Source organism: Lonchura striata, chromosome 7 (assembly GCF_050655825.1).
Source record: "Lonchura striata isolate lonStrDom1 chromosome 7, ASM5065582v1, whole genome shotgun sequence".
Lineage (NCBI taxonomy): Eukaryota > Metazoa > Chordata > Aves > Passeriformes > Estrildidae > Lonchura > Lonchura striata.
The window spans coordinates 24,206,182-24,219,166 of NC_140709.1; the positions used below are offsets into that span (position 1 = coordinate 24,206,182).

The 12,985-nt window shown below is 45.7% G+C and overlaps 1 protein-coding gene across 4 annotated transcripts in view; it reads left to right on the forward strand.

Annotated features, from left to right (window-relative positions):
* The first annotated feature begins 215 nt into the window (after positions 1-215).
* The window catches only part of ITPRID2 (ITPR interacting domain containing 2), a 39,855-nt gene continuing 27,085 nt past the window's right edge, over positions 216-12,985 (forward strand). For 2 of the 4 annotated variants that reach the window (XM_021531307.3, XM_085585174.1), the window contains exons 1-9: positions 216-359; positions 566-846; positions 944-995; positions 5,936-5,985; positions 6,813-6,869; positions 9,422-9,458; positions 10,656-10,754; positions 11,195-11,403; positions 12,196-12,866. In XM_021531307.3, the coding sequence (XP_021386982.2) occupies positions 624-846; positions 944-995; positions 5,936-5,985; positions 6,813-6,869; positions 9,422-9,458; positions 10,656-10,754; positions 11,195-11,403; positions 12,196-12,866 (1,398 nt within the window). In that variant the 5' untranslated portion in view covers positions 216-359; positions 566-623. Of the gene's footprint in view, positions 360-494; positions 847-943; positions 996-5,935; positions 5,986-6,812; positions 6,870-9,421; positions 9,459-10,655; positions 10,755-11,194; positions 11,404-12,195; positions 12,867-12,985 lie in introns of those variants that run through there. The other 2 variants (XM_021531308.3, XM_077785107.2) reach the window with 2 other exon arrangements.

Below are 12,985 nucleotides of genomic sequence, written 5' to 3' on the forward strand. Positions count from 1 at the left end.
CACTCCCGTTCCTCGAGGATAAACCCCTGCAAAGTCCCTCCTGGCTGCTCTGTGTATTTTTTGGGTTGGAAACATCCTTTACGGGCCCAGGCCACGGGCGGCCCTTCCGAGCGTGCCCAGGCCGGTCAGGGGCCGCGAGGGGCCGGCGCCGGCGGGCGCGGCCCCGCATCCCTGCCCGGCACCCCCGTCGCGGGGCGGCCCGGCCCCGGCGGAGGCCCCGCTCTGCCGCCGGCCCCGCCGCCGTCACGTGGGCGCCGAGTTTTCTCATCCCGCAGCGGTATGAGGAAGTCAGAGCCGCCGCCGCCGCCCGCAGCCGGGCCGGGCGCAGCCTCCGCCGCCGCCTCGCCGCGCCGCGACATGTGAGTACCGCGGGCAGCCCCAGCGCTGCCCGCCCGCCGGCCCCGCACCGCGGCGGGCCGGGGCGGACACCTGCGGGGCCGGGGCGGCGGCGACCGGGTCTGGGGGCGGGCCGGGGGTGAGCGCGGGGAGGGGCGGCCCCGCCGCAGCCCCGCGGCGCCCGGACGGCGGGCAGCCGCACGGACGGCACTCTCCGCTCGCCCGGCAGGCTGGCTCTCTCCGGCACCCCCCTCCCGGCTTGAAGCGCCCGCGGCGCCGCCGCCCCGATGGAGCAGCCCCCGGCGGCGGAGGAGTGGCAAGGGGCGACCCAGAAGAGGAAGGCCTGGGCCAAGAGCCGCGACTCCTGGCAGGCGTCGGAAGCGGAGGATTTCTCGGCAGCGGCGCTGGCCCGCGGCGAGGAGGAGGAGGAGGAGGAGGAGGAAGAAGAGGAGGAGGAAGAGGAGGAGGAGGATGTCGGCGGCGGCGCGCTGCCGCTGGCCGCAGGAGCAGGTCAGTGCCGGGGGCAGCAGCCCGCGGGCCACCGGGACCCCCGCGGGGCGGCCTCGCTGTTACTGACTGTCGGCTTCTCTCCTGCTCTGCCCCTAAGGCTGCCACGGCGTTCCCAACGAGAAGATCGCGATATGGCTGAAGGACTGCAGGTGGGTGCTCCCGCGGGCGGGCGGCGGCGCGGAGGGCGGCCCGGAGCGGAGCGGGCACCGGCGCTGGCGCGGCGCTTCCCCGGCCGGGCTGCGCCGGCAGCAGCGCCGCGAGCCCCGCGGCCCCCGGGGAGCCGCGTCCGGCACCGCTCCGCTCCTCGGCGGCTCATTAATGAGCCTGACGGCTCCCAGCCGCCGGGGGAGGAACCCGGCGGAGCGTCAGGAAGGCAGCGCTGCTTTGGAAGCTGCAGTGGTTCTCACCGAGGGGCTCCAGTTTAAAGCTTCCACTGTTCCTTTGACTGGTTTTTGGTGCAGATTTCAAGGAACTGTGCTTCCGCGGCATGGCCTCTGTGCTTACAGGCCTTCAGGAGTGATGCCACAGTTTAGACTAACTTGATTTATCTGAGTCTCTTAATGTCTTCTATCCTTAACTTGAAGCATGGTATATGTATTCTGCGTTTCTATCACTGTTGCAAAATAATCTTTGGTGTTTATAACAGGTATAGATGGAATTACTTTTTCTTTATCCTCACTCATGTAAATGTACAAACGCTACATCAGTAGCAGCTGCTTTTTTCTCTTTTTTCTCCATTCAGTCCTAACAGCCCTTTGAAGGCAGACTTGATGGGGGGGAGCTAACAATTAGCTTTCCAGTAGCTGATAATGACATTTCAAGACCACTATTTGATATTTCTGGTTTCTTTCTCCTTTTAAGAACAGATACGTTAAGGCAAGAATTTACCACTGAGATTAGTTGTGCCTTTGTGATCTCTTGGTCCGGCAAGCAGGTGACTGATCTTACTCTGTAACTGAAGTGTGGGTTGTCTTATAGCTACAGGATCCTCCATATAGTTTTCTTCATCTCTTTACAGACTGTGCCTTGGATAGGGTGTTGGCAGCTACAGGCTTGAATTTGTACTGAAATACAATGTTTCGACCTGACAGACCATTCTTCTAAAATGCTAGAAAGGGAGAAGATTTTTCTGACATTACCTCATATCTGGTATCCTGTTGGTCTACTAAAGTTTTCTTAAAATCAGTATTACAAATTCGGTGCTTTCTTAGAAGTATTTTTTAAGTGGGGAGGGAAAAAAATGTAAGAACTGGAGGGGAAAGAGGCCATTGGGGGTGATATTCTTCCGAATGCTGCACTGCCACTAGGCTGCAGGATTTCTGTCTAGATCCTTCCCTGGCCCTGTAGTCCTTAACACTTCCATATAGAATTTAAAGAACAGCACAAAGCTGCAAACTGACAATATGAGCATCTAATAGGTGGCCAAAAATCTTGAGTAATAACACAAAGCTTGCAGTTTCATACCCCTGCTTTGATAACTATCTGTTGTTAAAACTGGCACCACACATTTCTGTGGAATGTGTTTGCATCTCTGGCAGTTGATTCCCAAAATATGGGAGTCTTGTTTTACAAATAACAAATGAAGCACAAGTTAACTCTTTTGCTAATACAGAAACAAAAATTTAGGTAATTCATGTCTGTGAAACCTGTTGCTCTCCTTCCACAGTAGCCTATTAAAGTAGAGCTATTTACTGTTGTAAGTCTTTTCAGAGGCATCTTGTGCTCTCCTCAGAAGGACTTTTAAAAACAGATTTCCTAAACAATGCTGTTGAGACAGGAGTTAGCCTCTGCTCTGTGGCGTGCAGGGTACCAGTGTGTGCGGTTCATGCCCGGAAGATGCAATCCCAGCTGCCTGTAAAAGGCTGCACAGTTCCTTGTGTTTTAAACTGCAGAATAGTTTAATTTTTTATGCCTAATGTACATGCAAACAGTTGCTAGCATGTACAGTAAAGTGATGATTCAATTTACAGTGTTATAAGTGATTGTACATACAGAATCCTTGGTTACGATGTACATAGGAAAAGAGGACAGCATTAACAGAGGATGGAATAGCCCTGCAAATACTACAATGTTTTGTTTAAAAATAACAATTGTGAAATTTACAATTTGTGAGTCGTTCCCGCTGAAATTTCTTACTTGTTTAATAACACTGATTTTGCTGTCAAGCTTTGATTGCTAAAAAGTGTAGGCATACACAAACAGCTTCTATTTCTGGTTCATGGCGCAACCTTATTCTTAAAAGTTAAGGGTATTCTTAACTTGTATTCTAACATGTTACCATGTAGCTATTGCTACAAATGAAGATTCAGTTATTGAATACAATATTTTCTCTGTTACATGTTTTCTAAAAGTAGTCCTTCACATTTTCTGAGTTTCTGTGTGTGTTTCTGAAATCAGAAGAAAATTGGCACTTTTAAAATCTTATTTTCTGGTTCAAGTTGGCAGCAGCACAAAAAAACCTTAATATCAACCCACTGCATAAATAGATCTACTTATAAGTTGAATTCCTTTGTTTGTTTCTAAAGGCATTAATAGTGTTCTAATATGGACAAAAAGAATTACTAGCTGTCCTTTGATATTTACGTTAGTGGTTTGGGGCTTTTATTACTTGGCATCTCTGTTTCACATCTGCTTTAGAGGAGAGGAAGATTCCTAATTTCCCATGTTATTTACCTTGATAGATACACATTTTGTTGTTTTGGGCTTCTTGTAAAGAAATAAATAGCAGCAAACCATAAAAGCAAAAAAGCAAGTATTTATCATACTGTGATAAGAATTATGGAGGCATAAAACATGTCAGATGTTACTCAAAGTATCTGGTTCATTCACGTTTTGGGAATTGAATGACTTTGAAAAAGACCTTTTTCTCTCTCCCCAGTACTTCATTCTGAAGTAATGAGAAAGCTCATAAAAGTTGAAGTACAAGTGCTTGCATTATAGTGATAGATAAAAATAGGGTTTTTTGTCAACTATTACAATGACGTGTACTGTTTTGATTGAATATAATTTAAACTCTGCCAGTAATACAGGGGATGTGGGAGGTATCTAGGAGCCATCTCCTGTAGATATGCAGGAAGTGAGTTCTTGAAATGCCTCAGAAAGAAGAGATTTTTTACTTCAAGTTTAAAATAAACATGGCTTCTGCCCAGATAAAGGTTTTAAAAGCTGAGGTTTAAACACTTCCACAGCACAGTGCAAACCCCTTTTCTTGTTCTGAGAGACCACCCGACCACAACTGGTGGCTGAACAAACAGAGCTCTGGGATGAGAGGAAGCCTTGAGGCTGTGTGAGGCAGGGACACCCCATCCTGAGGGCACAGCAAGGGGAAGGGTCCCCCAGCCCTAACATTCCCCAGTGCACAGGGCTGCTTTGAGACAGAGCCTTGCTGGTGGAAAACAGCCTGGTGCAGAAAGGCAGAGCTATCTGTGCTGTTGTCCACAAGGATTTTTGTGCGGTACTTCTCTGTTGTTTAAACTCATGTTTTGTCTAGTCCTTTAGAGCAAGTTTTTCAAAGGCAGGGGGTGTATGGCAGCTGTGTGCACCCGTGCAGGTAGGGCAGCAAGGGGTGGTTGACAAGGATGCTGTTCTGGTAGCTGCTAATGTGCTGTTATGGTGACAGACTTAATTTCGAAAGGAAAATGCCAGCTTTGATGGATGCTTTTACTGCTTTCTGCCAGCCGCTGCATGCAGCACTGACCTTGGCTGTCAAAGTCAATGCCAGCAAGTTTCTACATCAAAAACATAGAGCCATGGGAGCAGCCACCAGGGAAGGAGAGGGAGAAGGTTGGGAGTGCACCCGTCAGATCCAGGGAGTAAACGTTCAGCATAGTTATTATCTGAGAGCACAGGCTTCTTGTAGACTGACAGGTTTAGACAATATAGCCTAAGTTTTTTAGACTCTGACTGGACAAACATGCAGAAATGCAGGAGATGTGAGCCTTGGCAGTGTGTCCTGTCACCTGGAATGTGCTTCTGCATCTGAATGCTCTGGCTGTTTGCCTTGGAGTCCCACCACGGTGGGGCTTGGCTTTGCCTTGCTTTGCAGAAGGCGTGTTGAAGTGAGCCTGCTCCGTATCAGCTGGCTGCATCTGGAGAGAGTGAGCTCTGTTTAGAGGGGAAAGAAAAATAAGGTTGTGAAGTGCAAGGTCTGTTAGAAAGCAGATGCAAATTTTCCTTGCTTAATTTGGCCATGGCACCAAAATAAATACTGTATCAGAGCACTGTTTCTTTCAGGTCTTCAGGCAGGTTTATGTGTTTGTCTAATTAAAAATCCAAATGAAACATACATAATATAAGTGCATAAATAATCTGCTTTTCCCTTCTTTATGAGTATTATATTTCTGCATTTGTTTTGAGCTTTGAAAGTTAATGCTGTGCTACTTAGAAGTGACAAGACACTGGTTAAACATGTCTGAGAGACAAGATGTGGAAACATCTAGTTAGTGTCAACAAATACGGTGTGAACCCAGAATGGGATTGGACCTGTCATTTGTGAGGCTTCTGCTGCTCCTTTCAAGCACCGTGAGGTTCAGCAAATCCCCTGCCCTTCAGGCAACAGCTTTTGGAGGGATCATCCAAAAAAGAACTAGTGTGAACAGCCTGTAAAGAATCAGAACCGGCAAGTGACAGCTAACATAGCTGTCAAGACTTTTTTATCTTGGTTCTTCCTGATCAACAAATATAACTGTTCACCCCTCTCTCCAAGAAGTTTTAAATGTGTAGAAAAATGGCAGTTTTTACTGCCTAAATGAGCTTGAATTAATCCATTCAAAAAATCATGCTTGCTATTTCTGGGTGTTTTGCTGAGAAGTCCCTGATTTTCCTCAGCAGGGGCTGCTGCCCCTGAAGGTGTTCGAACTTTGCAGTTATTACGTTTTGTTGTTTTTCTCTGCAAGGTGTATTTATTTAGAGGGCTGGGGATTGTTTAGGAAGTTATTGCCAGTCGTCAGATGTTTGTGCTTTCTGGGGGCGGAGGGAGGGAAGGAGGGAGGGAGGGACAACTCTGCTATCACAAGCTTGTTACATGCTGTAAGGAAGGACATGAAGCAGCAAGTTTTTTAAGTAGTGTTAATCTCTTCTATGGTTTCAGAACGCCTCTGGGAGCCTCCCTGGATGAGCAAAGCAATCCTCTATTGAAGGGTAAGGAAAGACTTTACCTACTGAAATCTCTTTTGCTGGAAACTGTGTTTTCAAGGACATTCATGTGAGACCTGGTAGCAAACCAAAACTGCGTCAGTGTTGCAAAGTTATTCTCAAAGCAGAGCAATTGTGTCTGAGAAACTGGAGAAGGGGGAAAAGAACCGGAATAATAATGGAGGTCTTAGTAAGCTCTAAAAAACTCCCAGATGTGTGAAACAGGGAGATGATTTTGTCTCCAAAACTGGAGAGCGTTAGGCAGTCTCTGCCTCTAATAACTGTGGTTGCCACACCTGAAAATTTTACTATCCGAGCAGGTCTGAATAGTAAAGTTCAAAGTACAGTAGGAATGTGCAGGTAGTGACAGGGTGAAGAAGAATTACTTTCTGTGCCTGGAGTCTTCACTTCAGCTCCTAATCTGGTACAGGAAGGTGAGAGGAGAATGCCCCAGCTGGACTCAGACTCTGGATTCTCCTGGTAAGATGTCTGGAGGATAGATAACGCAGCAGCCGAAGGCACAGATGTGCTGAGTGGTACCTCCAGATTCCCACTTGAAGTTAATTTGCTCACACGTTGACTTGGAGGTGTTTCTGAGTGCAAAACCAAAGCAGTGTTGTAGTTGTTCCCTTTCAAAATAATTTTGCTGTGTTCTGAAATGTAACTTTTTGCTTCTTAGTGCATTTTAACTGCATGAGTAATCCAGGGATTGTAAATAAAGTCTAGTTATTTCTTGTATCAAATGAAATGTCTTACGAATATCTTTAGATAAGCAGCTGGAAGGAAAACATTGGAGCATTGTAGTTGTTGAACTGCTAACTGTATGTTTTCAGGCATGGTGGTGAGAAATGGAGGAAGTTTTGAAGATGACTTATCCCTGGGAGCTGAAGGTGGGTGTGGCAGATTATGACTCTTTTTCTAGCCAAAAAAATTATACCCAGTCATCCGATTTTTATTTTGAAGGACAGCATTGGCTAGAAAATCAGGATGAAGCACACAAAAAATGCAGGAAGATTTGCTTTTTGAAGTTATTTAGATTATGGCTAGAGTTAGACACTCTGGGTCTCTGAACCCAAAGGTCAGAGGCAGCCCTGAATTTGCTTCTGCCCTCTCATTTTAATGCCCATGATGACAGGGACAGCCTGGAGCACTTACCAAGGCTGTGAGAAAATGATTTCTCCTACTTGTTCTTCTTGTCCATGGGTTACTCTTGGCAGCCAGGCATGCCCCACTTTTACTGAATCCCTTGGGAGTGGCATGTGTGAGCTTTTGAAAGGAGGAATGAAATTCTGTCAGCCAAGAGGCAAATCTGTTAAGTGCTTTTAAAAGTGAAAAGCACCAAAGCTGAGTAAGTATTTTGATCAACCACAATATAGACTCTTCTGTTGCTATCTGCTTGCCTTTTCTTTCTCTTCCCCTTTTTAAGGGGAAGGAGAGGTGGCTGTTCCCCATGGACTTTGTAAAAAAGAATTCTAGCCTTGATTTTGATCATGGATCAGAGGTGTCTGTAAAGCAGCCAGTAAAAGCACTGTGAATTCTGTTCTAACAGCAGTATCTTGTAAAATAGCAGAAAAAGTCTCATAAACCAGGTCCTGGAGTTATCTGTAGGACAGGGGTCATAAGACATTATTTGCTTTCAGTGTTAAAAAAAAAGGTAAAACTCCCTGTTTAGCTTTTATTGTTTTTGAATCACAGCTTTTGCTAAGTGTAGTAGAAAGCCCTTCTCCTGGTCTTGCCAGAGTGTCAGAGTAGTGGGATAAGGCCTGGAGGAAGGAAATATCTTTAATTTTTAAAGATTAAGACTTCTAGGGAGAAGAGTTTATCTGGTAATGAACTTGATCTGCTAATTAAAAAGCAATAAATGACTCTTCTATTGTAGTAGATGAAATAGGATTAAATTTTCCTATTGACAGTCTTTTCCACTTGTTAGATTGCCTGCAGTACAAAGATTTCATAGGAAAAATGTCTGTGTAATGATAATCCAAGGGTCTGAGCGTATGACCAAGAACACAAGAATTAGTGGATTTCAGTACATCATGTCACTTTTTTCAGTTTTTCTCCTTACAGTTTCCAAGGACTTCTGGTTTGTATGGGTCTTTTGCATGATTTAGCTTGTCCAGATGAAAAGAATTGCTGGTCGATTTTTCTGGCTAACGATGCAGATGTTTCTGCTGGGCTTTGCTTCCCATCCTGGAACAAGGGGACAACAGAGCTGCTTGGAGCAGGGCTGCGTGCCCTGCCAGACAGACAGCCCCTTTGAGGCTGGGATGAATGGCCTGCCCTTGTGCAGCCAGGACTGCCCGAGGCCAGATGCGAGCCAGAGCCCTATGTGAATGGTACAGAGGGCATTGGGCAGGGACCTGTAACCCCAGCCCACTGCTGAGCTGGTAAAACCCATGGTTCAGCTGTTCAGCTTAGTCACTGAGTAATCCTTACAGATAGGCTTACCTTCATATTATTACAGGCAGGAATGTTGAAGAAATGTGGGATCTGTGTTTTGCATACATTTCTTTGTGATGCCTCTGAAACTAAGAGGGAGGTTGAGAAGTACCCTCCTGGCACAGCGGGTCAAGATGCAGGCTTCTCCTAGCAGTGTGTGACATCACTCTTGTCATAGCTGATTCTGAGGGCTGCTATAACAGACATGTGCTCCTTGCCTGTCTCCTGGGGCAAGTTGTTAATGGTGAGTTGCTTCTTTGGGGAGTCCATAATTTAAGTCTGAATTTCAGTTCTGAAAGAATAATGCTGCCTGGAACATTCCCATGTGATCCAGCTATGGAAAGTGCTGACTTCCCTGTCAGCCTGGTGGCCAGGTGCTTGGTACCTGGGAGACAGCCTCCCTCCTGAGGCTATCACCTCTGAGCCCTATCAACTGTGCCTCCTGCCCTATCAATGTCTGCTGGCCCCATCAGCACCAAGGGGTCACTGAGCTCTGGTCTATGTATTGCACAGCTCAGGCAGCCACTTTGCTGATGAAAAGATGAACAAATAGTCTTAGCACCTGGCCATAGGGCCAGCTGCCTTTCTTACATTCTTTACTTTCCCAACTGGAGCAATCTTTGTATGCCTGCTTGTCCTCCTCCCCTTCCCACCCAAGAACAGCCCTGCAGCTGGTAATCTTGTCTTCAGTTGCAAAGCAATAAATGGTTTATATAACAATTACCAGCTTATCACAATTTAAATTTCAAGTAATAAGATTCATGACAGTATGTAAACGTTTGTCTATGTGAGACTTAATTTTAAAGAGAGCTTTAATAAGCCAGATAACTTTTATATCAGCTGTATACTAGAAACCCTTGACAATCACATTTATATGGAAGAAGTAAAATCTGTTTTATGCAGGACTGTTGGTAAATGTGCTCACTGTCTGCTTCTTCATACTGATTGTGAGAAGTGTAGTTCTGAAGAGGTCTGGTTATAACTTCTTATTCTTTCTCTGCAGCTAATCATCTACGGAGTGATACCCAAGCAGAAACATGGTAAGCATCGTTTTTTTGTGTTTATTTACTTCAGAGGAATATTTATACTGAAGGGCAGGGGAGAAAAATGGGTAGTGGAAGTCATGGGGGCTTCCACAGAGCTAAAGCTCTTCTGCTCATATCTGTTTAACATGAGAATGAACGAAGTGATCCAGATAACACAGTCATTAGGAAGAGCAAAAATAAAATTTAAGATTTTGTATTCTTTCAGCAGACCTGACATAGATTTTGGAGTAGCAGGAGGAAAACAGAGAAATGACAAATCTTAGCTATGTAGCATGATTAACCTTCTTTGCCTCACTGATTGCTCACTGTTTCAGAAATTTCAAGGGAAAATTAGTTTTGTCTGTCACAGCAGATGTCTTTTGGGAACATGGAAAAAAGACTTTGAGATAGGAGAGATCGTTAAAGCTTCTAAATAAAATGTGCTGAAACTAAAACCCCACTGAGACTTCAGTGAATGCTGCACAGCCGCTGTGGAAAGCATCCTCTCTATTCCTCCTGAGTTGGGCTCCATAAATAAATATACACTCTTAGGTGACTCCTCTGCCACCTTTGGTTTCTTGGCGGCTGTTTAGGGAGGGAACAATTTGTTCCTCAGAGACATTAACAGGAAAATTATGTTTGAACCCAGGATACCACCTAATGCTCAGGCAGTTTATATAGTTTGGGATTGGGAAGGAGACTGGCCAGCAGTGTGGACTGGAGCTTCACTTCCCCGTGCCCAGAGCCTCTTCAGCTCCCCCGGCCAGGTCCGGGCAGGTGGCACTGGGGTGAGCAGGGTACCCGAGGCATGGAGAGGGTGGCCGTGCATGGGGAGGTCCTGCTGCAGGAGGCAGCGGCCCAGGGGAGGCAGGAAAAGGCAGGGCAAGGACAGCTCACCCGAGGCTGGGCTTCCTTACTGGAGGAGGGTGGGAACAGGGAGGGTGGGGCAGCAAGGGCAGATCAGAGGTTGTTTTCTCAGCTCGCATTTGCGTTCCAAGTCATACCGTCTATGTACATTTTTACTGAGGTGGCCCAGGCTTTGCTTTCATTTCTGTATTTCAATAAATGACATGGATAATATAAACCAGATAACAGTGAAGGGGAAAAGAGAAATTGGACAGTGCTGGCGGGTTAGCTCTCCAGTGAGACAGAGAATCAAGTCCCTGAACAAAAGAGGTTTATCGCAGGGGTCCTCTCTGTTTGTGCTGACAGCGATGGTGTACTGGCAAAGGACAGGAGGCTGCAGTTCCATCAGAAGGGGAGAAGTATGAACTCTACCGGCTCGGGAAAAAGCAGCACGACTGTTTCAAGGTAAAACTATGCTTAAAAGGTCTGTTTCTCAGTTAAATGAATTTGGCTTCTTTTATATGCATTGCTGCATTTAGTAGCTGAGAAGGGAATTTTAATTTGGTTGCTTGGAAAACTTCTGTTTGTCTTTTGTTGTGGTTTTCAGTAAATGCTAACAAATGGACCTAAACATTAAAAATACCTGAACTTTTAATGGCATTTTAAAATCTGAGCTCTGCAGAATAGGACTGATTTTAGAAATGTTGGGATTGGATGTGTGATGTGTCTGGGCTAATGGCTCTCATGATGGGAATGAAAACATTAGATGCAGAGATTTCCACAGTTATTTCCAAAACTAGTCTAAGCTCTAGGAGTCAAAAGTTCAATAAACCAAAGTGAATTAGCAGTTTGATAGAAGGGACTGGATCTTACATGTAGATGGTTAACATCTTTCATTTCTGTAGTGTTTCTGAATTACTGGAACTTTATGAGGAAGATCCTGAAGAAGTGCTCTACAACCTTGGGTTTGGAAGAGATGAACCAGATATTGCTTCAAAAATTCCAGCGAGATTTTTTAATTCATCATCATTTGCCAGAGGGATAGATATCAAAGTGTTTTTGAATGCCCAAATACAGCGCATGGAAGTGGAAAATCCAAGTTTTGCTTTAACAAGTAAGTATGTTTTTGAAGTACAGTTTGTTTATGAGTTTATTAACTATGTAAACCACCCCAAAAGAGGTGTGTATCTAATATTCTGGTAAAACTCTGTTACAGCCTAAAGGCAACATTCCATTCAGAATTCATAATAAAACTGTTGCTTGGTCTTAAATAGGCAAGAGGTAACCACCAGGGTGGTACTCATTGGGATGAGTGTAAGGGTTTGTAGTGGGGGAGGAAAATAAAAGGCATCCTGTAAGGTATGCTGCCTTCTGGTTTGTATCATGCTCATCTTTTCTTCTGTTGCAGATTTAGAGCACTGAAAAAAATAGCAATATCCCTCTGTTTCTGGTGTTCTTCAGTCCCTGGGTGGGATTTTTTTCCTGGGTGGCAGCGACCTATTTTTGTCATTGTTGAAATCTGGGGCAGTATTTCTATGGACTTGGACAAGAGCTTTGTTGGATCAGTAATGAGCGCTGTTTAAATGAGGGCATAGCTATCCTTTTCTAGTTGTAGCTGGAGAGAGCAATATGAGTAACATTTCCTTTCTAGCATTTTGTAAATAAACTTGCATTCACACACATATGCCAGTGGTTTAAGTCAGGAGAACTTTACATGCAGTTCTTGCATATTTAGTAAAGATTCTTTTTTTCCATAGTAAGTTATCACTTTCATGTTACAGGCCTAGGAAGTGTTCATTCAGCCTTAGAGGCCCCGGATAAAAGTAGGAGGAGGTTTGTGGGGTTGGGCAGAGATTATGATCAAAATTCCCTCTTCAGATATGCCTTGTGTTTCGTTCCTGTGCAGGTCGTTTTCGTCAGATTGAAGTGCTTACTACTGTGGCCAATGCTTTTTCTTCTTTGTATTCTCAAGTCTCTGGGACTCCTTTGCAGAAAATTGGTAGTATGAATTCAGTGTCTTCCAGCAAAGAGGCGTCCAGCCCTCCCCCTCTGAATCGCAGCAACACAGCCAGTCGGTTAATGAAGACCTTGTCAAAACTCAATCAGCAAGCTGATGGCAGCAGCTCTGCAAGTCCTTCGCCTGTTGAGAAAGGGAAAAGTCCAGCTGAAGTAGGGAGTGAGGAAAATGATGTTAAAAATGAATCTAAATTGCCAAAACATCCTAAAAAGAAAGACTGTCCCTCTTTTTTGGCCACTGTAAAGGAGGAGATAGCCGGCAGTCAGACAAAGGCTGCAAACGCAGAGGGACCTGCGCACCTCCCTGCTGCACAGGAGGGTTCTGTGCCCCCAGCAGATGGACAGGATGGCAGGCTGGCTGGTGCCCAGGATAGACCGTGCGAAGAACCCGGTCTTTTGGACTCGCCAGGGCTCAGCAGCAGTTCCAGTACCTCCGACAGCAGTGTCCTGACACAGAGACTGTCCACAGCATCGCCAGGTAGAGACCCCTGCGCCCCCCTCGCAAACCCGTCCATAACGAACCTCATGCTGCAGCAGAAGGACTCCTTTGAGATGGAAGAGGTGGGTAAAGACACTTGCCTTACTTTGTGCATACAGTTTACATAGCTCCCTGTCTGCCAGCACAGGAATGTTCCCTCCTGTGCAGTTGACAGTGTTTTCTCCAGGAATACTTGAAATTC